Consider the following 27677-nt stretch of genomic DNA (forward strand, 5'->3'; position numbering starts at 1 on the left):
GGTCTCAAAGTCAGTTTCAGGTTCTAATAGTCCTATGAGAGATCCAAGGCAGTATTTTCTTACCCATTTAATTCCTCTGTGACTAACTGACATTATACAGCACCTCACTCTGTAAAACAGGACATCATTTTAAACCTGGCCAGCTCTCGCCTGGCCAATCTCAGTATCAGCTTTGGCCACTGGCACATGAAGAGCCCCTGTCCTTGGCATTGCATTAGCTATTTTTTTATCATTTTCCCTAGATAACCTAGTCCATTTTTAATAACATTTTTTGAGATATAACTCACATACCATAAAATCCATCCATTTAAAGTGTACAGTTCAGGGGGAGGGTATAGCACAGTGGTAGAATGCATGCTTAGCATGCACAAGGTCCTGGGTTCAATCCCCAGTACCTCTATTAAAAATAAATAAATAAACCCAATTACCTCTCACCCCCAAAAATAAACAAAAATAAATAAAGTGTACAATTCATTTTTTTAGTATATTCACAGAGTTATACAACAGTCACCATCATCAATTTTAGAGAATTTTCATCACCTAAAAGAAACCTGTGCCCATTAGCAGTCACTCCCTGTTTCTCACCATCCTCAGCTCTGAGCAACCATTAAGCTACTTTCTGTCTCTATAGATTTGACCATTCTGGACATTTCATGTAAATGGAATGAGACAGTGTGCAGTCCTTTGTTACTGGCTTCTTTCTCTTGGCATGATGTTTTCAAGGTTTCATCTGTGATGTAGCCTGCATCAGTACTTCATTCCTTTTTATTGTCAGATAGTATTCCGTTGTGTGGATATACCACATTTTATTTATCCATTCATCATCTGACGGACATTTGAGTTGTTTCCACTTTTTTGGTATTGTGACTAACACACCTATGAACGTTCATGTAATAGTTTTTGGGTGAGCATATTATTTTATTTCTCTTGGATATAGACCTAGGAATGGAACTGCTATATCATATGATAACTCTATTTTTAATCTTCTGAGAAGCCACCAGACTGTTTTCCAGAGGGGCTACACCATTTTACATTGCCATCAGAAGTGTACGGGTGTTTCAATTTCTCCACATTCTGGCCACCACTTGTTTTTAATCTGTCTTTTTTATTATAGCCATTCTAATGGGTGTGAAATCATATCTCATTCTGGGCTTGATTTGTGTCTCCCTGATGGTTAATGATGTCAAGCATCTTTTCATGTGCTACCTAGCCATTTTTATACCTTCTTTGGAGAAATATCTATTCAGATCCATTGCCCACTTTTTAAATTCTGTTATTTGTCTTATATTTTGAGTTTAAGAGATCTTTATGTATTCTACATACTAGAGCTGTCTCAGAAATATGATTTTCAAAAACTTTTTCCCGATCTGTGGGTTGTTTTTTTACTTTCCTGATAGTATCCTTTGAAGCACAAACATTTTCAACTTTGATGATGTCCAATTTATTTTTTCTTTTGTTGCTTATTGTTTTAGTATCATATCTAAGAAACCATTGCTTAATCCAGGTCACAGAGATTTATGCCTGTGTTTTCTTCTAAAAGTTTTATAGTTTCAGCTCTTACATTTGGGTCTTTGATTTATCTTGAGTTAATTTTTGTATACCATGTGAGTTCATATGCTGTTTTTGAAAACAAGTTAAAATGATAAATAATCATGAGTTTAAAAATATGCAACTATCTTTGGTTTTACTTGGAAATCATCTTATATTTCACTAAACATACCACTTAATGGAATGAAAATAAACTAGCGAGGCTAATATTTTCAATATTTACTTTAAAAATCCAATAAGCTGAGAATTGTTAGAAAAGGCCTTTGATGTTTTTGCCTTTTAAAAAAATCAACTGCTTTCAATGAAGATAAATGAAACTGTGTTTTAACATGCTACATAAGTAATATTTTGAAGATACATTAAAAAAAAGTTTTATTCCCCTATTATCATGATATGGGCTTCAGTTTAACACAATAGTTCTCAATCAGGGATGATTTTGCCCCCCCAGGGGACGTCTGGATGTTTGGAGACATTTTGGCTGTGACAACTTGGAGAGGGGTTGCTCCTGGCATCCATTAGGTAGAAGACAGAGATGCTGCTAAACAGCCAAGAGTGCATAAAATAGCCCCCACGACAAGGAATCATCCAGCCCAAATGTTTCTTGTGGCAAGATTGAAAAACCCTACTTTCCCCCTCTGGTTTATTAAGATATAATTCACAAACAGCACTGAATAGGTTTAAGGTGTACAGCATAATGATTTGACTTACATGTATTGTGAAATAATTAACGATAAGTTTAGTGAACATCCATCATCTCATATAGATATAAAAAAAAACCAAAAAGAAAAAAAAATGTGAAAATCAGTGGCCTCTATCAGATATATTCAAAAGGAGATGTGAGTTTGCAAACCCTTTTCCCCTCAGTAACAACCTTGTGGGTTTCTCCCAACACAACGTTGAGCCTTTTGGAGGCCAGAATGTACCCCAGCACCTCACTGCCATCCAAATCCTTTACAGTGACAAAAATCTGATGCCTTGTGGGCATCATTGGGAAAACAGTTGCTTTCCATTCTTAATTCATTTTATGTGTGTGTGTGTGTTCATTTTTTGAATTTTAAGATATATTTAGATAATACAGCCCCCGTTCAACATACATATTTGGGTAACTGATCTCCTGTTAAAAGGGATTTTATCTGATTATAGAATAAGAGCAACAGTGGTCAGTAATAATTTGTGAGTGATCACCGTGTCGGGCACTGTGCCGAGCATTATCGAATTTAATTTTCTCAATTCTGAGAGAGGGACAGGAATTATTCACATTTTACAGCTGTAGAAATGAAGGAACAGTGAGATTAGGTGACTTGATCGTGTAGTTGGTGACCTCATTACTCTAAGTCAGGGCTTAAGCCTGGTGTGGGGTCAGCTGTGAGGTGCTGGCACGTCACAAAGAATTTGATGACTCATTATGGGTAATCACAGATGGACGTTTGTGGGCCAGTTAGGCTGTTCCCTCACTCAGTTGAGCTACAGTAAATGTACTTACACTGAGTGGACACACACAAATAGCCACAGGAAATCCCGGCTCACCTGGGACATGCCCACAAGCATGGCTTATCTGTGGACCCTTGTTCATCCTTCATGTCACAGTGGGCAGGTCTGAGGACTGCTGCTTCAGGAAAATGGGGACATCTGGGGCACCACTTATGTTCTCAGCTCCCACCCTTAAATCAGTCAAGGCTTGATTTCCTACCTACTGGCTGTCCTCTCATAATTCGCTCTAGCTCCCAAATGTCCCTCCTGACTTGTGGCCTAAATCCATTTGCATGGACACCCGCACCACTCACTCTCTGAGCCCCTGATCTCTGTACAGGGCCCTGCTCACCTCAGCTCTCCCAGCGCCGGGCTCACACTCCTGTCACCTGATCTTGCACCCACTGCTGTGGTTGGAACAGCACTGTGGTGTTGAACAGAGGTAAAATCTCTTGTACAAAAAATCATACTGCAGCTGAACAGTAGTATTTCCCTCCCAAGCTTTATCCCTCCACGTGCCAGGCACAGAGCTCTCTTCACATACCTGACAGCATTCCCCCCTCAGAGGGGGCTTTTAGGAAAGGATTTGGAGTGCAAATGAGTGAAGATATGCATTTGCTGATACCAAGATTGGAGATGTAATGGCCCTCCAATGTTGCCAGTTTAGGAGTGCAGCAAGAAGTGAGGTGAGACTCTGCCCACATCAGCCTTCCCAGTATCCTCCGTGACTTCCCTGAATGACAAGGGGTGAGGAGGGAGCAATGATCAGACTTGAAGATTGTCCCCGTCCCCCTAATCTGAAGAAAGACCCTGGTTTTTGTTCTAGATTTGGGCAAGTCTTAGAAGTATACTTCTGGTTTTTTTAATTGAAGTATAGTTGATTTACAATGTTGTGTTAGTTTCTGCTGTAGAGCACAGTGATTCAGTTATAAATATATTTAATGTCCTTTTTCATTATAAGTTATTACAAGATACTGTAGTTCCCTGTGCTATACAGTAGCACCTTGTTGTTTACCTATTTTATATATAATAGTTTGCATCTACTAATCCCAAATTCCTAATTTGTCCCTCCCTCCCAGAAGTATACTTCTTTTCAAGAGATGCAGGACACAACAAATTCTCTATAGCATCTTTATAGTTTGGTCCCTATGATGTGTTTTTGTCATATAGCTTTTAGAGAGTACCTGGGAAAATTGTTAGAACTCTTCACTGAAGCTAATATTTACTTGGGGAAAAAGCCATACTTTAAAGAGCCAATTCATGTGTGTCTTTTGCCTCCATCTCAGAAGTAGGAAGGGTTTAAGTCCACTTGGACCAGGTGTACCTTCATTATTGTGCTATAAATTGTGACCTATTTATTATGCTATGGTACATTACAAAATTTTATCACTTGAATAAAGTCTCAGCTTCCTTTTGAAGGGAGCATGTGTGCACTAGACGATCTCTCAGCCTGCTTGCAACCGTGAACTTCTTTGAACCTCTACAACACTGAGGGCTGAGTGAAAGTGGAGCCCATGTGATTCAAATCCACCCTGATTAGGAATCCGCTTTAGTAGTGAGCCCACACCTAGAAGCCTGCTCATGTTTGAAGAAGAGAACACAGTGATTGGTTGGTGCTATCTTTCTTGAGAGACCCATCTCCAGGGGCAACGGTCAAAATATTTAACAGGCAGCATGAACACGACAGTCAGGAGGGTAGACAGCAGCTGTAGGGCCGTCCAGGGCTGCAGCCTGAGCATGCCTGGCCCTTCTCGCAGTCCTGCCCAGCTTTCCCTGCTTGTTTTGGGGGTCTGCCTCTTCCTGCCTGATTCTTCACCCTGGGCCCTAACTCAACCCCCTTGGGCTGCTTCTTTCCCCAAACACTTTATAGACAATGGCTGTAAATACCCTCCTGCATCCAAACACTAACTTAATCATATTTCTCACTCAGCATATGCTCTTGGGTGCCCGCCGTCTATGCTCAGCCCCTGGTCAGTTGACCCCTCACCCCCTTGCCTTTAAAAACATTAGAAGCTGGGAAGCAGGGATGGTTAAGAGACCTAGGCCCTAGCCTTGCTCTGCCCCATCTGCCTGTGACCTTGGGCAAATCCCTGCCCCTCCGGGTTGTTGGTTTCCTTACATGTAAATGAGCAACTTGGACTGATTCACGAGCTCTGAGCTCCGAGCTCCCCGTTGTTCAGTGAAGAGTTTCTGGAGAAATACGAATCTTCAGCAGCTGACTGCTTTCTTTCTCTCTTTCTCTCTCTCTGTGTCACCGGTCCCCCAACCGCCACTGTAGAATGCACTGCTGCCTGCTGGCCTGAGGCAGAAGGATCAGACCACCAAGGCGCCCACGGGCCCCTTTAAAAGGGAGGAACTCTTGGATCACTTGGAAAAGCAAGCAAAGGAGTTTAAAGACCGAGAAGATCTGGTCCCCTACACAGGGGAGAAGCGAGGTACTGAACAATATTATGCTTTTGAATACATCATTCCCTGTGCACTGTTGAGTGCCAGCTGGATGCCAGGCCCTGAGTTGGGCCCGATGTGACTGGGCCTCCTTGCCCTCATCCCTGCTGGGTCCAAAGTCACAAACGCAACTCCAAAAGCATCGAGGCAGGAGGTCAGCATGGTGAAGTTTGGGGGTAAAGCAGACTAGCAACACTCCCCTACATCCCCTTTGACTAGGGTGTCTCTTTTATTTTTCATACAAACCTAGATACTGTTGAAAGAAGGAACTATTAAAATGATTTCAGGACATGAGGCGCAAACAAGGCCTGTCCCATCCAAACCAGGAACAGAAGACGCCCTGTCCCTACCCTGACTATCCCTGCTCTTTCCCCAAAATTCCTCTGTCTAGCAGCTGCAGCTTCCCTTCCTTCATCTGTCCCTACAAGATCTCTACTCCAGCCTAAGGCCGGCCATCTAGAAGGCTTCAGGGAGCAGAGAGGCACTCCAACTGTCCAGCCCCTGCTGGACTTCCCTCGTGCTCCAAACCATTCTCCAGTCCTCCTGTATCATGCTTGCCAGCACTCCCTGGGCTGCTGCCCCCCAGGCTTCTTTCTGTTTCCCAAACACTCCAAGCTCTTTCCCACCCCAGACCTTTGCACGTACACCCTCTGCCTGGAATGCTGGTCCTACTGTCAGTTCCATGCTGTCTTCAGGGCTGGCCCTCCCTCCTCTGTAAGAGGCTTCATGGTTAGAAACACAGCCTGGAGCTGGATCTCCTTTGGCCATGGTCTTGGCACTGCCACTTACTAGCTGTGTGAACTTGAGTATATTTTTAAGCCTGCTGTGCCTCCATTTCCTTGTCTGTAAAATGAGCTGATGAAAAGAATATTACCAGCCTCCCAAGATTTTTATGAGGTTGTTCTATATATGTTAAGATACATGTAAAGCACTTACAATGGCTCCTGGCCCATCGTGAAGGCTCTGTCAGTATTAGCTATTATTACCCTTCCGGTCTCACCTGTACCGTCGTCTCCTATCTCAGGAAAGCCTTTCCTGTCTACACTGTTTAGGATATGCCATCCCTTCAACTCCCCCTTGGTTATTCTCCGTCTCCGGATCCTGGGTGTGTCCTTCAGAGCAATTCTTGTTTTATTATTATCTCTTTATGTACATTGGCCTGAAAGCGCCATGAGGCAGGGACTCAGCTGTTTTTGCTTATACAGAACCCCCGGTGCCCAGCACAGGGCCTGGGATACAGTGGGGTTCAGTAGAGAGTCGTTGAGTGAATGAGTGAGTTCAAATTACATCAATGCACAATGGAGCTTGTGAGCGCCTTCCTTAGAGCATGAGCTCCGTGAGTACGAGCATCACATCTGTCTTGTTCGCGGTTCTGTCCTCGCACCTAACAAACCCTAGCATGTAGTAGGCTCCCAATAAGTGTTTGTTGAATGAAAGCATTTGTTCTAATCAGTTAATTAATTGGGCAGTTAATTGCTTGTTTTCAGCCTCTTCCAGTCTCCTCACCCTCAAGAATGTCAGCGTGATGAGCCAAGGGTCCGTGTCTGTGGCTTTTATCTCTGCATCCCTGTTGTATTAGCACAATGTGCTGCACAGGGTAGCACTTTGATAAATAATAAAATGACAGAGCCAGCAGGAGTGAGCATTGTAGGGAGGACTTTAGGCCATCCCAACGCCTGGAACTGGAGCTCAGTCTAGATTTTGTCAAAAACTTGGAAGGTCAGGGAAGCCCGAGAGACATCTGGATTATAGAGCTTTGGAGGAACTGCGTGGTCTGAGGCATCCTGGAGCAGGTGGCAGGGGAAGGGAACCTTGACCATCAGGGCTGGGTGTGCCTGGCTGAGAGTGTTAGCACAAGATGGTTTTAAGCAAGGTTCTTGTTCCATGAGGTATGATTTCTGAGCAGCAGATAAAGATAATAAAATGTCTGGATTTCAGGGAGCCTTAAAACTCCCATTATCCCACCTGCACATTTGAAAACTGGGGAAACCAAGGCTGTGAGAGAGACAGCAGCAGGCCTGGGTGGACAGTGGTGAGTCATGACTGGCATCCCTCATGTACCCATCCCCCTCCCAGGGGATGAGCTGGAGATGGGGGATGGGGAAGGGAATCTGGGCAGTACACAAACCAATCCTGCTGCCTCTTCCCGGAATGCTGCCCTGGACTGGAGCCGGGAAAAGCTTTCCAGACTCCCAAAGCCTGACTGCCTTCGTGAAAAACCAGGCTGGCCTAAGGAGGGTAGCTAGAATTTATTCTATTTTCGTAAGAGAAGCCTAAAAGATTTATCATTATCGTCATCATCACCACCACCAGCATCATCATCATAAAGTATTTACGTGATGACTTTTGGAGTCCATATATATTGAATGAATGTGGGTCTCAACAGAGAGTGTGGAGAAGGAGAACTTCCAGCTCTAACAGGCAGATTCCGGGCCATTCAGTCCAGCCCTACAGAGCACTTACCCCATGCTGGGCCGAGAGCTATCCTCAGCTGAGGGGAAATAGCAGTCCAGTCACCGCAAGTCTCAGCAGGATGTGGTAGGAGCCATAAACTGGTGCAAAGTCCTGAGGAATTTGGACTTTCACTCACTCTCATTCAAGTGAGGGGATCAGAATAAAGCTCCATGCAGGATATTTTCATTATGCAGATTTGGCTGCATGTGCTAGGGGGAAAAGTAAAACAAAATAAGGAAGACTTAAGATGGAAATTTAGTTTTCTTTCACTTAGAAGAGCTGCAGAGATAGGCATTCCAGGGCTGGTAAGACATATTCCTTGGCATTAGGAATCAGTAACCTTTCCAGTTTTTCATTCTGCCATCCTTGCAATATATCCTTGCCTCATGGTTCATCTAGCTGCTGAAGCTCCAGTCATCACACCCACATCCTGACTAGAGATGAAGGAAGGGAAGAAGTCTGAGTCCCTCTTGTAGTGTCTTAGAGTCACCACCCTCATGGAGATACCTGCTGTAGGGGTATAATAAACCACAGGTCTCTTAAATATTTACTGAATGTTCATCCTATTAGTCACTGCCTCATTTTCACAGTTCATTTTCTTTTTAGCCATTTTGTTTTGCCCTTTTCCAGATCCCCTCTGGTGAAGGTTATGTTACATTTTTCCCCAGATGACTTTGTTGTCTGTTTTGCTTGTATAGGTAATTGATCTTTGCTGTAAACAATTCAAATAATAAAACAAAGTAATTCAAAGTAATTCCCTCTGCTGAGAGATAGGCACTGATCCCATTTTAGTGAATATTCTTCTGGGCATTTCTCTTTGCACTTCCCACCCCTCCCCACCTCTGGTCCAGGTCACCATCACCTCACCTGGACTTTTGCCAGAGCCTCTTCACCATATCCTGGCTTCCATCCTCACCCCACATCAAGCTATTCTCATCAGCAGCCAAAGTGAGCAAGTTTTTTTTTTTTTCAGTTGAAGTAAAATTCTCATAACATAAAATTAACTCTTTTAAAGTGAACAATTCAGTGGCATTTAGTATATTGTTGTGCAATTGCCATCTCTATCTAGATCCAAAACATTCTCATCACTCTGAAATAAAACCCTGTACTCAGTTAACCATTACTCCCCATGCCCCTGCTGGCAGCCACCAATCTGTTTCTATGGACTCACCTATTCTGAATATCTCCCATAAATTAAATCATATAATATGTGACTTTGTGTGTCTGACTTCTTTCACTTAGAATATTGTTTTCAAGACACATTCATTCCCTTTTGTTACCAAATAATATTCAAATTCGTCAGTTGATGAACATTTTGTTTGTTTCCACTTTGGGTCTATTGTGATTAATGCTGTAGTGAACATTTCTGTACGAGTATTTGTTTGACTACTTGTTTTCAATTCTTTTGGGTATATACTGAGAAGTGGAATTGCTGGATCATACGATAATTCTACATTTAATTTTTTGAAGAATTGCCAAACTGTTTTCCAAAGCAGCTGCATCATTTTACCTTCCTACCAGCAATACGTGAGGGCTCCAATTTCTCCAAATCCTTACCAACACTTGTTCTTTTCCATTTTGGTTTTAGGGTTTTGATTTATAGCCATTATCATGGTTGTAAAGTGGTATCTCATTGTGGTTTTGATTTGCATTATCCTAATGACCAATGATGTTGAGTATCTTGTTGGCCATATGTACAATTGACCCTCTATATCCACAGGTTCCGTATCCACAGATTCAACCAATGGTGGATCAAAACTACTTGAAAAAAGTTCAAGAAAAATTTAAAAAGTAAAACTTGAATTTACGACACACTGGCAAGTACTTACATAGCATTTACATTGTATTAGGCATTATAAGTTATCTAGAGATGATTGAAAGTATACAGGAGGATGTACGTAGGGTATATGCAAATACTATGCCATTTTATATGAGGCTTGAGCATCCAATCCCCTTTGGACACCAGGAGGCAATTGTATATCCTCTTTAGAGAAATGTCAGTTAAGTCCTTCACCCATTTTTAAATTGGATGGTTTTTCTTTCCGTTATTGAGTTGTAAAAGTTCTCTATATAGTCTAGATACTAGACCCTATCAGATGTATCATTGGTGACTCTTTTCTCTTCTGTATGTTGTCTTTACACTTTCTCGATAATGTCCCCTGATACACAAAAGTTGTAAATTTTGATGAAGTTCAATTGGTCTATTTTTCTTTCATTGCTTACTTTTTTTGTTGTCATATCTGGAATATGTTGCCAAATCTAAGGTCATAAAGATTTATGCTTGTGTTTTCTTCTCAGAATTTTATAGTTTTAGCTATTTATATTTAAGTCATTGATCCATTTCCAGTTTGCTTTTGTTTATGGTGTAAGATCAGGATCCAACTTCATCTTTTTGCATGTGCATATCCAGTTGTCTCAGCACCATTTCTTGAAAAAACTATTCTTTCCCCCATTCAGTGGACTTGGCACCCTTGTCAAATTTATTTCAGGACCCTTAATTTTATCCCCTTGAGATAAAAGGTGATAGGCCTATCCTTATGTTAGTGCCACACCATTTAACTTTGCAGTAAGTTTTGAAATCAAGAATTCTGAGGCCTCCAACTTTGTTCTTTATCAAGATTGTTTTGGCTGTTTAGAGCCCTTTGCAATTCCGTATGAATTTGAGAACTAGATTTTCCATTTCAGCGAAAAAAAAAAAAGCCATTGGAATTTTGATAAGGACGGCATTGAATCTGTAGATTGCTTTGGGCAGTATTGCTATTTTAATATGGTCTTCCAATCCACGAACTCTGGGTATCTTTCTGTTTATTTAGGTCTTTTTAAATTTCTTTCAGCAGTGTTCTATAGTGTTCCATGCACAAGTCTTTCACCTCCTTGATTAAATTTATTCCTAAGTATTTTATTCTTTCAGATGCTTTTGTAGATGAAATTGTCTTCCTAATTTCCCTTTCAGCTTTTTCTTTGCTGGTGTACACCACTTATTTTTGTATGTTAACCTTTTTTTTTTAAATTGAAGTACAGTCAATTTATAATGTGTCAATTTCTGGTGTACAGCACAATGTCCCCAGTCATGCATATTGTATGTTATTCTTGTACCCTAGTTTTTTGTTTTTTGGGGGTGTTTTTTTGCAGAATCATTAGGGTTTTCTGCATATAAGATCATGTCATCTGCAAAAAGAGATGATTATACTTTCTTTCCAGCCTGGATGCCACTTACTTCTTTTTCTTGTCCATTTGCTCTGACTGGAACTTCCAGCACAGTGTTGGGTGGCGGCAGTGAAAGTGGGCATCCTTGTTGCTGATCTGGGGGCTTATTTCCTCACTCTGTCAGGTCCCAGCTCACAGGTCATCTTCCCTGATCACCCTACTCAAAATAGCGGAGCCCACCCTCCCCACCCCACCAGCCTGAAACTTTGGCTCTGCTTTGTTTTCCTTTGTGATGCTTAGTGCTATCTGACATCTTTACATGTTTGTTTATTATCTGTCTCCTTTCACTAAACTGCAGTCTGTTCACTGCTGTTCCCCTGGCGCCAAGAAAGGTGCCAGGCACTCAATAAATACGTGTTGTAAGAATAAATATATACATGTACAATCTTTCATAAATGGACTTAAATAATTCATGCTGTTTTGTAAACCTGCTTTTTCAAAACACAGCGTTGTGTCTCGGACATTTTCCTTTGTTAGTAAGCAGAGAGCGCCATCATCCTTAATATTAACAACTGCTGGGACGCCATTGTGTGAGTGCCCCATAATTTCTCCAACAACGCCTCTGGGTGAATGCTGCCTGGCCATCCTTGTGCATGCCTGTTTGCTCCGTTGTTCATTTACGACTCTGACACTTTAGAAATATGATGTTCCAGAAGACATTATATTTTCACCCTCTTCCTCTTTAAATAACCTGAGTGCATTTTATTTTGTTTTAAAATGTTTCTGAATTTTTCTCTCAAGCCAGAACCCTTGTTTAGAGTATCCCAGACCCTGACATTCTATTATATTTTTCTTTTGTATTTTTCCCCACTTACAAATTGTTGCAACCAATGACCAGTGTTTTCCATCGCAAGCAGTCCCACTTGACCAAATTATAAAGTTAATTTTTTCAAATGTGAAGGGTGCTTTGTTGGAGATCTCTGAGTCCTTTTCTTTGGGCAAGTCTGGTCTCTGTCCCCAGAGGGAGACGCTTTAAGGAAGTCTCAGCATCGAGGGATCACAGGGCTCTGGGACAGCCCACCTGGGGCTGTCACCAGAGGCTGCCCAGCATGGGCACCCTGTAATGGGAGCCTGTGTGTTTTCAGGAAAGGTCTGGGTCCCCAAGCAGAAGCCGATGGACCCTGTGCTGGAAACTGTAACGCTGGAGCCAGAGCTGGAGGAGGCCCTGGCCAACGCCTCAGATGCAGAACTCTGTGACATCGCAGGTAAGAGGTGTTCCTGATCTTCCCCACATCCTCCAAAAGGTTTGGACTCGCATTTGCAGGGGAGCCCTGGATCATTCATTATAAGATAAACACCCTCTCTGTTTCTAATAAGGACTAGAGGAAATCTATTATCTATTATCTTAATCTAAATCTATTATCGAAAACCGAAATGAGGGAAATAGAGATAAAACCACCCAAGCTCATCCCACCACGGAACCACCTGTTGAGGCCATGAGACCCCATCCCAGAGGGATGTGCCAGTATCCCAGGGAGGGCAGCCTGGGCCCCTTCCAGCCATCGCATCCAATCCTGCCCAGGCTGCCTGGGAGGAGAGGTTAGAGGGGGCAGACAGAGGGCTGGGAGGCTCACAGAGGGTCAGAGCAAGTCATCTGATTTTACCACTTTGAACAGCTCAGAGAGCTGGGCTTTGAGGTCATCACCCAGATACCATATTTTTACAACACCCTCCATCTTCCTGTGCATTTCCATGTGATCTTCACAAACAACACCTAAAACTCCCGAAGGTGGCCTGATATCCAGGGCCCTTTGCCACCTGCGTTTGTCCCCTCGTTACTATCTAGTCCCTACCCCACTCGCCCGTGTCCCTTACCCACCAAGGGTCAGGCTCTGGCCACAGCCTGCACACCATCACGCTGTGCTCGCTGGCCAGTGGGGCAGGTAGTGGTCTTTTTATTATTCTGCAGTCTTGGGGGATACCAACCCTCAGCCAGATGATGAAAGGGGAGTGGATGGGGTAGGGAGAGACTCAGGCAAGTGGGAAGGGGTTGGGAAACACAGGGTCGACTATGAGGTCAGAGAGGAGCCCAGATCTGGCTCCAGAGAGTAAGTGGATGTCGGTACCATTAATGCAGGTGGGTGCGTTAGTCTGCTCAGGCTGCCCTCACAAAGTCCCACGGGCTGGTGGCTTAAACAGCAGAAGGGTACTTTCTCACAGCTCTGGAGGTTTGAAGTTCATGATCAAAGTGTCCACAAATTTGTTTTCCTCTGAACCCTCTCTCCTCAGCTTGTGGATGACCATATCTCCCTGTGTCCCTCTGTGTAGTGTCCCCTGGTGTCCCTCTGTGTGTTCTAATCCCCTCTTGTAAGTACATCAGACAGATTGGATTAGGATCCACCCTATAGCCTCACTGTAACTTAATCACTTCTTTAAAGACCTTATCTCCAAATATAGTTCCAGACATTTCCTTATTCTACATGTGAATTTTGGAGGGACACAGTTCAGCTGTAGCGTGGGTGGAGGGGTGGGGAGCAGGTGTAGGGAAATACAGAGTTAGTCTAGGACCTTTGGAGTTAGAGATGCCTGTGGGCCACTCAAGTGGGAGCAGTTGGAGTGGAAGTCTTGAGGTCTACAAGGGGAGATGGAGAGGTGGGTGTCATTAGCATCATCAAGCTGCAGGTGGAGTCAAGGGCCCTAGCCGAGGGAGAAGCCTTTGGGAGACAAGGAGTGGAAATAGGGTAACAGTAGCCACAGCGGGGGCCATTCAGCCACAGATGGGCTGGGAACCAAACACTGAGTCAAGATGGGCAGAACCTAATGCAAGAGCTAGGGAGACTGAATGAGGGTTCTGGGCCGGCTGGAGACTCACGTGTGTGAGCCCAGGGGCCAGGTGAGGGGACTCTGCCAGCCGCAGCTGTGTTCTGCCTCTCACACCCTCCTGCTTCTCATGGGTGTTGTTCACGAGTCTTGACAACATTCCTGGGGGAGGAGTGGGAGGTGGCCAAAGCCAGGTTTCAGGGACCTAAGGGGTGCAAGAAGAGAGCCAATGTGTAGACACTCCATCCAGATAACCCTGAATGGAGGCAGGAATTTTGGGAAAGGACAAAGGGCAGTGGCTTCAACGGTGTCAGGGCTGAGAGAGAAAGGTGTTCATTTTCACTATGAAGGACAAAGCAGTGAGGATTTCACTGGGGTGGAAGCGAAGCACTTAGCTCAGGTGCTTAGCTGGTTTGCTCGGCCATTCAAGATTTGTTTTGTCTAAAGCCACACAAGTCATATTAGATCCCACTTGAGGCTCGTGTATTTTGACGGAACTGTCTCCCTGATGCAGGGTCCCCTTGACTTCTAGTTAATCAGTGCAGGAGGGAGGTGGGTGGGTGACATGATTGTTGTCCAGCATCTCCACACTGACTCACCCTGGGGGCTGCTGGTGTCCTGGTCCTTCTCCAATCACTCCGCATGACGTCACTCTCCTCATTAGGCAGCTTGGAGGGATTATCAAATGACTCCACTGTTGGAACCGCCAGTTCCTGTGCCAAAATAGAACAGCAATATTGTGCTACGTTTCTGTGTGTGGATTTCTTGAAGCCATTCCTCTTTATTTTTGTTGGCATGGCTAATTATTAGTATCTGTTCATGATACCATACCCTTCCGATGTCCGGAAAGGAGAGGGGTGCTGTAAGGCGACACCGGCGTTAACTGGCTAACCTTGGACGCCTGTTGTTGAATGTCAGCGTTTGAGAGGTGGCAGTGGAAGGAGGCGCAGAACATTTGTTGACTCCCAACTATGTGGGAGCTATGGGAGTTGCTTTCAATACCTGGCTGCATTTATTGACCACAGCAATCCTATGAAGTACATTTTACTGATGTCCCCATTTTACAGATGGAGAAAGTAAGCACAGTGGATTAAATGCCTTGCCCATGAGGTTGGAACCCAGGAGGCATCTTGGTTCTAGGGCCCACTTGCAGCATCACCTCCCAGTACAACCAGGATAAAGCCCTCCAGAGCAGGGGAATGGACGCAGTGGGATGAGAGGGGGTGCGTGGCTGAGTCTTACCGAGTCGGCTGGGGGCAGATAGGGCCGAATTAGGAAAGGATCTGGATGTCAAGCTAAAGCACTGACACCCGAGCCTAGAGGAGTATTGGGAGAGACCACGTGAAAGCAGGGGTTTGAGCCTAGAGGCGGTGGTGTTCCGAGGATGGGAGGATGGGAGGATGTAGGAAGCAGGCCCCAGGTAAGGCCAAGGGCCCAGGTGGACTGTGTCTGGGATGTGGCTCCAGCGAGAGTCCAGCTGTTCCCAGTGCTGGATTAGAGGCCAAGAGGCTGAGATGATGCCAGACTTTCTGGCCTGAGGCCCCAGGAAACAGCTGGGTGCCTGGGGGACAGGAGGAGAGCTGCTCTGCTGTGAGTCAGTTTCAAAGATGCCACAAGAGACCGGGGCGATGGAGGCTGGACACTTGCCTGAGTGTTGGGTGTGTTGGAGGGACGTAGGAGCCTTTCTCGAGGAGGGAGTAGCTGGAGCCATGAGCGGAGGACTCATTAGAGAAAGAAGAGGAGGTGTGTTGGGCACAGGGTCATCGGGTCATCTCTAGTCCTCACAACTCAACTCCCAGGCAGAGCAGTCCCATTAACTTAGCCTTCGTTTGCTCAGGACTAATTGTAAGCGAACAGCCGGGTTCTTGCCTTTGCAGAGCTGTTAAACAAACACTGAGGCCAACATGAAAGGACAAGTGAGAGTGAGTGTCGAGTGAGTGTCATAGGGAAAAGAGCAGAGTGCAGGAGGGGGCTTGTTAGGTGGTGGGGCTGCAAGATGAGGGTTGAGACCGAAGCTGAGCCAAAAGGAGGAAGAGTGGGGAGAGCTAGGGGAGCAGGAAGGGGCGGGGGGGGGGTCCATTCCAGGGAGGGACACAGTGGGGGAGAGGCTCTGAGCTGGGGAAGAGGTGGCTCCTCTGAGCCATTGCTTTGCAGGTGCACCTGCGTCAGGCTTGATACTTGGAGACAATGGGGACATGTAAGAGGACACCCAGCAGATGTGTCACACTGAGCAAGACCTGTGAACTCTCACTTGCTCATTTGTTTTCTTGTTTGTGCATCATTCATGCACTCATTCATTCACTCAGAGTCAAGGTACATAGCTAGGATGAATCAGATCCAGACCCTGACTGTGGAGGCCTGGGATGTGACGAGGAGGACAGACAAGAAACATGAAAAGTTTTGAGCGTGGGTGATGAGCAATGCACCTGCCCCTGACAGTGCTAACTCCTTGGCACGTGGCCTTGGGTTGTAGCTCGGAGGCCACCAGGAGTCAGCTGTAGGCACGTGTGTGATCAGTGCCTCCCCTCCCCATTCAGGGATGTGACCCTGGCTCACCTTAGGGACCCTGCAGGCGGGGCAGGACCCAAGAAGGAATTGGGGTTAGGGAGACTCACCCTTCAGAATGGCCAACCCCTGGGCTACCCCAGGGCAGCTGGCAAGCCCAGAACCTGTGACTATCAAAGACAGTCTTAGCCAGACCACCCCGGCTTCTGGAGTACCTTCCTGTCCTTAGGCACCTCTTCTCCTCCTGTTCTATGAGGGTCAGGGTGTGGCTTATCCAGGAGCAGTTGATTCAACTGCTCCCAAGTCCTGGGCCAGAGCCAGCTTCTCTCACCTGTTCCTAGGATGCAGGAAAACGCCTTCCTGCCGCCTTCCCCGAGCCACTTGGCAGCTGGAGAAGCTAGGGATGTGTACCGCTATCTCTCCGTGTCCTAAGAGGAATTACCAGCTGAATGAACCCTGCCAAGGCAGAGAGAGAAAGGAGAACTTGATGTTCTTTTTCAGAGTTCAAAAATAGTCCTTTTTGAGTTTTGAGGAAGATCTAGACTTTTTTTTTTTTAAGAAATCACATTCCCCAGTGCTAAATTCAGCCCTGCCAATATCTACAAAGAATGAAGCAGCAGTGATGTGTTGTTTCTCTCCATCACTGACTCCTGGTGACGTGGAGTGTACCAAACCAAGCAAGCAGAAAGTCATGACTTGGTGCCTAGGGTGGGAGAAGGGAAAACTGGCTTCGGAGCCACCAGGCATTCTGCTCAGCAGTGGAGAGTGAGCATGGCCCTTCCCTCCTCCTTCCCTCTCTCCCTCCCTCCTCCGTCCATCCTTCTTAGAACCCTAATCTCCTCTGCAAAATGGTTTTCTTTCCTTTTAGGCCTGCTATTGACATACATTGCCTCCTAGAATATATGTTGTCTGTCCTTAGAATTCTGACATTGAGGGAAAGTTTTAGAACTTTAGACCTGTTGGTGACCTAGGGTGTGGAGGCATGGGTGGGAAGACTGACTTAGAAGCCAGGAGGGTCCTCGCTGAACAGTCTTTGACCAACCATTTCCCTCCCGAGCCTGCTGGAAAATGGGAGGTCAACAGCACCTGCCCTGGATGCTTGTTGTAAAATCAAACAGCATAAAAAGGTGAGAAATTGTCATGTGGCTATTAAGTCCCATGTGAAGGTAAGAGATCATCATTCAAACACTCTCCATGTTACAGGTGAGAACCCTGAGGTCCAGAAAGTGGAGGTGGCCTGGACAGCAAATTAGTACCAAGGTCCAGACTAGAGCCCACGTCTTCTTCCTCTGTCCCCTGGCACTTCCTTGTAACCTTCTCGCCTCTGCCCCCACTTTCTGGATCACTATGAAAAGCTATCATCCAAGCACAAAATGCATTTTCCATTTTCCACCTTTCTATGCACTCTAAGCAAGACCAGCTTGCCATGTGAGGTTACATCTTTCCTTTGCTTCCCAGCAACTTTTCCAAACCTGGATCTCAGTAGCAGCCCCGAACAACCACCAAAGCCGCTCTCTGTGTGGGAGCTGGAAGAGCCAGCTCCAGAAGGTGACTCGAGGTGATCTGATTCACCTGCTGCTGACTCAGGGCTCAGCTCCCACTGCCCACGTAGACGCAGCCTAAATTAAAGCCCAGGGAGCTCAAAAAAGTGCAGATGCCTCCCTCCCTACCAGTTCTCCTTAGCTATGAGCAGGCAAGTCTAATTTTAGAAGAGAAAACTCTTAGAATGTGAGAAACAGAAGAGACTTTGAGATCATCTTGTCTTGTGGTACTTTGCTCCTACTAAGCATCAAAAATCATCCAAGGAGATTAAAAATATATCTCCAGAGAGTCAGATCAGTTCATCTAGGAGGAACACTGTAGTGCCTTGGAGCTCCTGGGCGATTTGTATGTGCAGCCATGATGGAGAACCCATGGTGTAGTCTCACCCCTCATTGCACAGAGGCTAAAGCCCAGACAGGGGAGGGGACTTACCCAAGTTTACACCCCATCAGGGGCAGAGACAGGCCTGGAATTTGGGTCTCCTGACTCTTGCCTAAGGGCTCTTTTCTCTAACTAGACATCATGTCTAATGAAATGACCAGGGGAATTTTTTTTTTAAATGAGCAGATGTTTATCAAATACCATATTCTGGAAAAGGTAGAAGAGAGAGAATATTCTCTGACCTCTGGAAGCCCACAGTCCAGTAGGGGAAGCACACATATGTCCAGGTAGCTCTAACACTGTGTAGACTATGTACTGTGACAAGGAGAGCAGGTGCTGTGAGAGCTAGAGAGGGAGAGGTTGGAATCCAGGAGCACTCCCTGGGGGAGGAAGCATGGCTTCAAATCTTGAAGGATGGGGAGGGAGAGTTGTTAGATCAAATACAGGATACTCCGCTGGATGTGAATTTCCGATAAACAATAAATAAGTTTCTAATATAAATAGGTCTCAAATACTAAATAGGATGCACTTATACTAAAACATTGTTCTTTGTTTATCTGAAATTTCAATTTAACTGGGCATCCTGTATCCTGGGACATCATGGAGATATCTAGGAATCTGAGGCTGGGGACTAGAGAAGTCTAGGCTGGAGACAGAGATTCAAGAGTTACGTCAATAGAGGCAAGAGTAAAAACTGAATAAAATTTTAAAGTCTACCTGCAAGTGTTTCTTGCCCTTTCTGTGAGCAAAACTTCCTGGGGTGTGGAATGTTCCTGCCCGGGAGGCCCTTTGTCTGAGAGGCATGTCATGGGCCCTCTCTGTGTCCCCACAGCTATCCTGGGCATGCACACGCTCATGAGCAACCAGCAGTACTACCAGGCCTTGGGCAGCAGCTCCATCGTGAACAAGGAGGGACTCAACAGTGAGTACCCGGCCCCCTCCCTGCCCCAGCAAGGGCGCCTTGGAAGTGCAGGGTCCTCCCGCATCTGGCTGCCTCTGCCCACTCCTGCTCTCCGGCTCATTGCAGAAGATTTCAAATTCATTGGAGCCAAATCTATCCACCTTTTCCTTTTCCTTTTCCTCTCCTGGGATTTGTGACTTGTTTACAAAGGCCTTCCCTACCCCAATATTGTAAAAACATCCTCCTATATTTCCCTTTTTAAGTTTTAAAGGTTTACTTCTTATATTCAACTTCTTAATCCACGTGGAGTTCATCTTTGTGTGTGGTGTGAGATGAGATCACACTTTCATTTTTAAAATCAGTATTGCATTGTCTCAACACCACTCTTTGCAAAGTTCAACCTTCCACTCTTGGTTTGGGACTCCACCTGGATCATAAATGTCCTTATAGCCACATGGGTCTGTCTGGGTGCCTCTATCCTGCTCCATGGGTCTACTTGTCCTTCCCTGTGCCCATAGTGCCTTGTCTTAATTGCTCCACTGCATTGTTCCAAGCTGGTATTTTGGCCCCAAAGAGAAATGAGGGCACCCAAAGCGTAATTATCCCCGCCCTGGAAGGCCTACTCATTTCTTTCCCATCCAGGCTTCGTTTTATCCTAACGAGTCGTAGAACGACTATTCACACTCTACAGATGAGGACATCGAGGTTTGGAGAATTGAGCTAATTCACCCAGTTCTTGCAGGACGACAGAGGCAGAGTCCAAGTGGGGCCCAGACTCCTGGCCCTGCCCAGGGCTTCTCCTAGCTCATTGCCCACCCTCCCCCCAACCCTGTAGCCCCCATGATGCGCAGCCTTTCACATCCCTGAGCTCTGCCCCCACTTCCTTCCAGCGTCAGTGTCATTGTGTCGAGGGAAAGTGATGCCCTGTCTCTGTGAGCCACCCCCCTCTTGTTGGTCACTCTAGGTGTGATCAAACCTACACAGTACAAGCCCGTGCCTGATGAAGAACCAAATGCAACAGATGTAGAGGAAACGCTGGAGCGGGTGAAGAACAACGACCCAAAGCTTGAAGAGGTCAACCTCAACAACATCCGGGTGAGGCCCCGCTCAGCCCGCTTCCCCTGTGGTGGGGGAAAGCCCTGTGCCATGCCAGCGAGACACAGAGGCCCGCGCCTGGCTATGCAGAGACAAGTGTCCTGCTTGGACTCTGGGTGCTTCTGAATCAGAAATAGAAACAAAACCTTTCAGAGGGAGGACAGTGTAAAACAGCACAGCCCACGGTTCCGGTTTCTTTCTGGGACTGACGTCCGACCCAGATGTTCCCCACAGGCCAGCCCAGCTTCAACTCTGGAAACCTGCCACCTTATTCAAAACACTGAGAGCATCTCCGAGATAAAATTTTGAGTCAGACACATATGGCTACACTGGATCTCAAGGCTGGAAAAGCCCAGCGCCCACCAGGCTCATGGGGTAACCCAAGCCCAGGGAGAGGCCTAGCCCTGAACCATATTCAGCCTCATTCCGAAACCCTAGAGGGGAGCTGTCGACCAAAGGTCCCAAGACATATTCCACGATATCGGCCCACATCTCTCTGGATGTTTCTCGTGTGCCAACCAAAGGCAGAGGAGGGATGGATAGAGAGGCAGTCCTTCCCTGGACAGGCCACAGAAGGAATTCAGAAGCAGGCCCAGCTGCCTGCCCACCTGCTCAGCCCGGAGGCCAAAGGGATTAGTTCTCGAGGGAGGGGGCGGTAGGTGGGGTAAGTTAAGAAGTGGGCCCCTCACTCCTGGCTCCCCTTTCCTTTCTTCTCCGCTTTCTTTTAAGTGGCTGCCAGTCTCACGGCACTATCAGATTGGAAACCTGTGCCTGCGGTGATCTCCCCCACCTGGCCTCCCATGCTCTGCTCCCACGGGGGCTAAAGTGACGCTCTGAAATGCAAGATCCATTCAGACAGCCAGGTTCTCTCTTGGGTGCCTCCACTATCTGCCATGTGCGCAGTGGGAGACACTGGCACAATTCAGAACTGTGCACCCTGGCAGCACACACTGACTTGGGGAGGCGTGGGGGTGTGGAACCAGGCCATGGCCCTGCCCCTTCACCGTGGGGCCTCAGGTGAGGGCTCAGCCCTCTCCAGGCCTCAGTTTCCCCACTGCACATGAAGCATTTGGACTAGATCAGTGGTTTTCACTTGAGAAGATTAAAAAAAAAGTCAATGCCCAGTCCCTCTCCCCCAGAGGTTCTGATTTTATTGGTCCGGGGCAGGCCTGAGCATCAGCAGTGAAAGTTCCTCAGAAGCCTCCTATATGTGGCGGGGCTGAGACCCTCTGGGACAGATGTCTCTTAAAGATCATCCCAACTTAGTTTTCCAGAAGCAAACCCAGAGAGAGGAAGAGACTTCCCCAGAGTCACACAGTGAGTCAGGAACATTGCCAAGTGCTGGGGTGGAGGCCAGGCCCCTGCCCATTCCCCTACCCAGGCCTGAGCTCTCGGCATGCTTCTCTGCCTCCTTTGCCTTGATGTCTTCCTTCTCCTCCGGTCTCTGCATGTACAGAGAGAAAGTTGCAGGTCCCATCTGAAATTTTCAGGGAGGATTTTCTCAATCTGTTTACCAAAAGCCATTTAGGGCAAAGGAGGAAGCCTTTGCCCATCCAGCTTTTTGGTCAGAGACTTGCTGGAAATCAGGTTGCATATGTGAGAGTTACTGCCCCATCTGTCTGCCCTACCTGACCCTGGCAGGCGCTGCTGGTCACTGCTTGCCTTTCTCTCTGCAGAATATCCCCATACCCACTCTCAAGGCATACGCAGAAGCCCTGAAAGAGAACTCGTACGTGAAGAAGTTCAGCATCGTGGGGACAAGGAGCAATGACCCCGTGGCGTTTGTATGTACCTGTCTGTTCTGCTGCATTGAGAGTAGGAAGCATAGAGACAGAAAGGTTCACATTGTGGCCTCAGGACTGGCCATGTGCCACTGATGAGGAACCCAGTGTGGTGTGGTGTGGTGTGTGGAGAAAGGCACTGGTCCAGGAACCAGGAGAGGATGTGGACAGAATGGCCATTACCCAGGCACCATCTGTACATTATCTTAGTTAATCTCCACAACCACCCCTTATCCCAGAGGTGCAGGGCTCCCCACTTTGCAGATGAAGAACCCAGAGCACAGGGAACTCAGGCAACTTGCTTTGTCCAAAGTTGCAAAGAGAGTGAGAGGTGAAGCTGAGATTTAAATGCAAGTCACATGGACACTAAGCCAGTCTCTCTCCACGCAGCATGTCATGTTTGGACAAGAGCCTGTCCCTCCTTGGTCCTGTTTCTTCATATCTAAAAATTATTATTTTTATCAGTGGTTCCCAACAACCAATTGTATTTGTTTTTTACCTATGTCTTAAAGACATTGCTAATTAAATTAAATTGTACTTATTATAAATTAGCCATCAATTCTTTTTTTTTTTTTAAGCATTCAACACATATTTATTGAGTCTGTCTGTGCCCAGGGCAGAATTAGGCTCTGAGAGTACAACTGTGACCAAGACAATCACAGCTCACCCTTTCATTAACAAAACAGTTCAGCCATGCAGACAGCTGACAGATAACAGTACAATGTGATTAGTACAACACCAATAGCAGGTAAAAGGTGCAGGAATTAGCTTACCAGGCATGGTAATTAACCATTTAGCAGCAATCAGTTTGTTGATATCCATAAAATAACTTGCAGGGATCTCAATTGGGAATGCATTGAATCTATATCAAAATGGGAAGAACTATTACCTTGACAATGTTGGACATGAACATGAGATATATCTCCATTTATTTAGTTCTTTGATTTTGTACATCAGAGTTTTGTAGTTTTGTTTATGTAAATCTTGTACATACTTTGTTAGCTTTATACCTAAGTATTTCATTGTTTGGAGTGCTAATGTAAATGGTATTGTGTTTTTAATTTCAAATTCCACTTTTTCATTACTGACATATAGGAAAGTGATTGACTTTAGTGTATTAACCTTGTATCCTGCGACCTTGCTGTAACTGCTTATTAGTTCCAGGACTTTTCTTTGTCAGTTCTTTTGTATTTTCTACATAGACAATGATGTCATTTGCAAACAAAGACAGTTTTGTTTCTTCCTTCCCAATTTGTACACCTTTTGTTTCCTTTTCTTGCCTTATTGCATTAGCTATAACTTCCATTACAGTATTTTGAAAAGGAGTGCTGAGAGGGGACATTCTTGCCTTGCACCTGACCTTAGTAATAGTTTCAAGTCTCTCACTGCTAAGTATGATGTTAACTGTAGATTTTTTTGGTAGATATTCTTTATCAATTTAAGGAGGTTGCCCTCTATTCCTAGTTTACTGAGAGTTTTTATCATGCATGGATGTTGGATTTTGTCAATTTTTTTTGCATCTATTGATATGATTTTTCTTTTTTAGCTTGTTGACTGATGGAATATATTAATTGATTTTCCAATGTTGAACCAGCCTTGCATACCTGGGATAAATCCCACTTAGTCATAGTTCAAAATACTTTTTAATTTATCTTGAGATTTCTTCTTTGACCCATGTGTTATTTAGAAGTATGTTGTTTAACCTCCATGTATTTGAGAGTTTTCCAGTTATCTTTCTGTTATTGATATCTAGTTTGATTCCACTGTGGTCTGAGAGCACACATTGTTTGATTTCTTTTCTTTTCTGTTTGTTAGGGTGTGTTTTATGGCCCAGAATGTGGCCTATCTTGGTGAGTGTTCCATGTGTGCATGAGAAGATTGTGTGTATTCTGCTGTTGTTGGATAAGATAGTTTATAAATGTCAATTTTATCCAGTTGATTGATGGTGTTGTTGAGTTCAGTTATGTCCTTTCTGATCTTTGACCTGCTGGATCTGTCCATATCTGATAGAGGGTGTTGAAGTCTCCAACTATGATAGTGGATTCATCTATCTCTCTTTGTAATTCTATTAGTTTTTGCCTCACATGGTTTGATGCTCTGTTGTTAGGCACATACTCATTAAGGATTGTTATGTCTTCTTGGAGAATTGGCCCCTTTATTCTATACTCTCCTTTTTTATCTCTAATAACTTTCCTTGCTTTGAAGTCCACTTATAGCAATCAATTATCTTCTGATCTTTGAAATAGGTAGGACAATTTCCTTTGATGTTTTTGAAATGATAGAAATAACTCATAGTCTCTTACTGCTGCCAATGGAGAACCTCTGGATAGATGTCCTCTGGCCTCAGGACATCTCCAGTGGATCCTGAGTTTGCCCATGGAGACAGAGCTGGCAAAGCCATGTGCCCTGGCCACTGCTATGTTGTAGATCAGAAACCGAAGGCCATCCTGTCTGGCACTCAACTCAGCTCCACGAATATTTATGGGACGTTGACCCTGTGCCAGGCCAACAGCTGATGTCAGCCTGTTCACACCAGGATACTCATTTTTGAGGATGGAAATGCTTCTGGGCCAATTGGTAAATAGGCTACTAGAGCTCTGTTAGTGCCCCCACTGCTTGCCCCAGCTCTTCTGCCCGTTCCAAAGAGTTGACAACTGGCGTAACTCAGGTACCTCTGGGACCTGCTCAGCCACCAGCATGTCCACTGGGATCAGCCTGGTCCACTTACCTACTATTGTTAAATATTTTGATATCAGGCCAGGCCTCTCCTGGGGAGCAAGAAGGATGCTGTGGAGAGGGCACAGACTGGGTCCCTCTCCCCAGGGGCTCCAGTCTACTCAGGGTCACAGAGTAAGCAGACATCCCATCCTGGGGCACAGGGAAACAGGAAGAGCTGAGGATCTGGGCTCGGAAGGCATTCTGGGAGCTGAGCCTTGTGAAGGGTTTCAGCAAGCAGGACTGGTGGGAGGGGCATTCCTGGATCAGATCCTCATTTCAGACAACCTCTGATCATACATCCTGGCCTATCAGCTGCTGGTGTCTCCTTTCCTCCATGACACATCGTCTCCACCACATACTAATTACCTCATCTCCTTCAGAGGCTCTGATTGTCATCTACACCCCCCTGGCTAAAGTCCTCCAAAACGTGCGGGGATGACCTGATCTCCTCTCCTCCAGTTTGTCCTGGTCACTTGCCCAGTGGGGTGGCTTCCCAGGCTCCCTCCTCTGCTGCTCAAAGAGAATGACAACTCCATGGAATTCCAACAGGGAAATAGAAGAGACAAGTGGAGAATCTATAGCAAGGTTGGGACTCCACCAGTCACTTGGTGAACAGTGACTGAGGACCTACTACGTGCTGAGCACTGTGTGGGCACTGAGGGCACCACGGGATGAACAAGGTGTATCATCAGGCCACCAAGAGTATATAGTCTAATGGTGGAGAAAACACCAGTATAAAAACAACTGTAAATGGAGGAATACAAGTTCCATGAGGGAGGTTATGGGTAAGGTCTGTGAGGTTCAAGAGGGCGGGCACAGCTAGCTGGGGATGTTAGCAAAGGTCTTGGAGAAAGGAGCATTGAGAATGGCCCTGAAGGATGGACAAGGTTTGGAAAAGTGAAGCAGAAAGGAAAGGGTGTTCCAGAGGGTAGGGAAGGATGAGCAAAGGCAGAGTGGAGGGAAAGCACTGGGCGTGCCTGGGAACTGAGGGTAGCCCTATCGAAAGTGGGTAGCCAGATTTGAGGCTGAATGGGGTGGGGGAACCAGGTGATGGAGGCTTCCGATGCAGGCTAAGGAGCATGGAACTCTGCAGTGAGAGGTTCGGGGCTGTGGCAGGTGAGAATAGAGGAGGGACACAGAGTGTTGCTTGTTGAAGGAAGTTGTGGAGCTCATCTTGCCTGGTCCCTGGTTCCATGTGCAAAGGACTCTTGCTCCCAGCAAGGATCCCTCAGTGTTTTAGGTTCTGCCCACAGGGGCTCCAGCCTTGCTCCGGGACACTCATGGGTACCCTCCCTTTCCTCCTACGGTTCAAGGCCCTTGCTGAGATGCTCAAGGTGAATAAGGTGTTGAAGACGCTGAACGTGGAATCCAACTTCATTTCTGGAGCTGGGATCCTGTGCCTGGTGGAAGCTCTTCCATACAACACTTCTCTGGTGGAACTGAAGATCGATAACCAGGTAAGATGGGCAAGGGTCCCCTCGTGTCCTTTAAGTGACACTCACCGTTCTGCACTTTCCCACTTGCCACCACATGGAGCAGATGCTGCTGTTTATAAAGCGCCAAAGCCCAGCTTTAGGGGACTTCCATGATCGACCAGTCCACACCCTGCACCATACTTGCCTGCCTTCTTCATCATTCCCATCAAGTGCTCCCCACTTCTGCTTGTGTACCCCTAGTGATGGGGAGCTCACTCCTTACCAAGATCACCCCTTCCATCCTCAGTGAGAATATACTTCCTTATATCCAGTAGAAACTAGCTCCCTATAAGTCGTATTTGTTGGGATTAATTCTGTTCTCTCCTGCACACAGGACACATCGGGTGCACAGATCTTATAAACCACTGGAGTCTTCCACACTAAGCTAAATATTCCCATTTTCATCAGTCACGCCCACTCAATGGGCTTTTTTTTTCCCAAAGGGCTTTTAAGTGTCCTTATCATCAGGGTTATTTTCTGGGCAAATTCTAGTTTGTCTCTATTCTTACAGGGTTATTGTGTCTCTATAACTTCTGTGGTTCAGTCATTTATTTTCGGGAACACTCTTTCAGTTCTGACTGAGATGTTGCTAATAACAGTATCTTGTATGTTGCATGTGTTGAGGGTCTCCTGTGGGCCAGGCTCTGTGCTGTGCACCTTACACATCAACTCTAATCTTCCCAACGACCCTGCAGTATGTGGGTGTTATCAGTCTCAGTTTGCAGAAGAGAAGACAGCTCAGAGAAGCTAAAGGCAAGCAGCTTTTTTAGGGCCACTGAGTGAGCACTTCCAGAAGCAGGATTTGGATTCAGGTCTCTGACTCTAAAGCCCACACTCCTGCCACTACACCATGTTGCTTCCAGGGCTAAAATGCTGTCTTCTTTATGGTTTATGGATCAGGAACTTGGGTGTTTTCTTTTTTCTACATGAAAATGTTTCCTGAATGATCATATATATATGTGTATAAGGAAAAAATTAGACAGAAATGTAACAAAGTTGTAAACACTGATTGCCCCTGAATGAGATTATCCCTACTTTTTATCCTTATTGAAAAATACTACAGACACACAGAAAAGTGTATAGAAGTTAAATGTACAGCTTAATGAATCATAACAGGCATGTAACCCCTGTCAAGAATAGAGCATCTCTAGCCTCCAGAAGACTTTGACAGTCCTTTCTCAATCATGACCCCTACAAAACTATTCACAGTTTGCTCCCTACTTGCTTTCACACCTCCCTGTCTTAGCTCTTGCTTTTCCCTTCCCTGGAATGTCCTCCTCTGCCCTTGCCCTTCTCTGCTTAGAGAAATCCTCATCTTCCTTCTTGATTCAGTCGAAGCCTCTCCTTCTCCCAGTGGTGTTCAATAGCCAGTTTGAATCGCTTGCCAGAGCTGAC

General features: G+C 45.8%; 1 protein-coding gene across 3 annotated transcripts in view; it reads left to right on the top strand.

Moving 5' to 3' along the window:
* TMOD1 (tropomodulin 1) overlaps positions 1–27677 on the top strand; it is a 78104-nt gene that overhangs the window by 30067 nt on the left and 20360 nt on the right. For all 3 annotated transcript variants that reach the window (XM_074361872.1, XM_074361873.1, XM_010952915.3), the window contains 6 exons: positions 5297–5453; positions 12210–12329; positions 19145–19234; positions 20178–20308; positions 21985–22092; positions 26121–26264. In XM_074361872.1, the coding sequence (XP_074217973.1) occupies positions 5297–5453; positions 12210–12329; positions 19145–19234; positions 20178–20308; positions 21985–22092; positions 26121–26264 (750 nt within the window). The remainder of the gene's footprint in view (positions 1–5296; positions 5454–12209; positions 12330–19144; positions 19235–20177; positions 20309–21984; positions 22093–26120; positions 26265–27677) is intronic.

The sequence above is a fragment of the Camelus bactrianus genome, chromosome 4 (genome assembly GCF_048773025.1).
Source record: "Camelus bactrianus isolate YW-2024 breed Bactrian camel chromosome 4, ASM4877302v1, whole genome shotgun sequence".
NCBI classification, from domain to species: Eukaryota; Metazoa; Chordata; class Mammalia; order Artiodactyla; family Camelidae; genus Camelus; species Camelus bactrianus.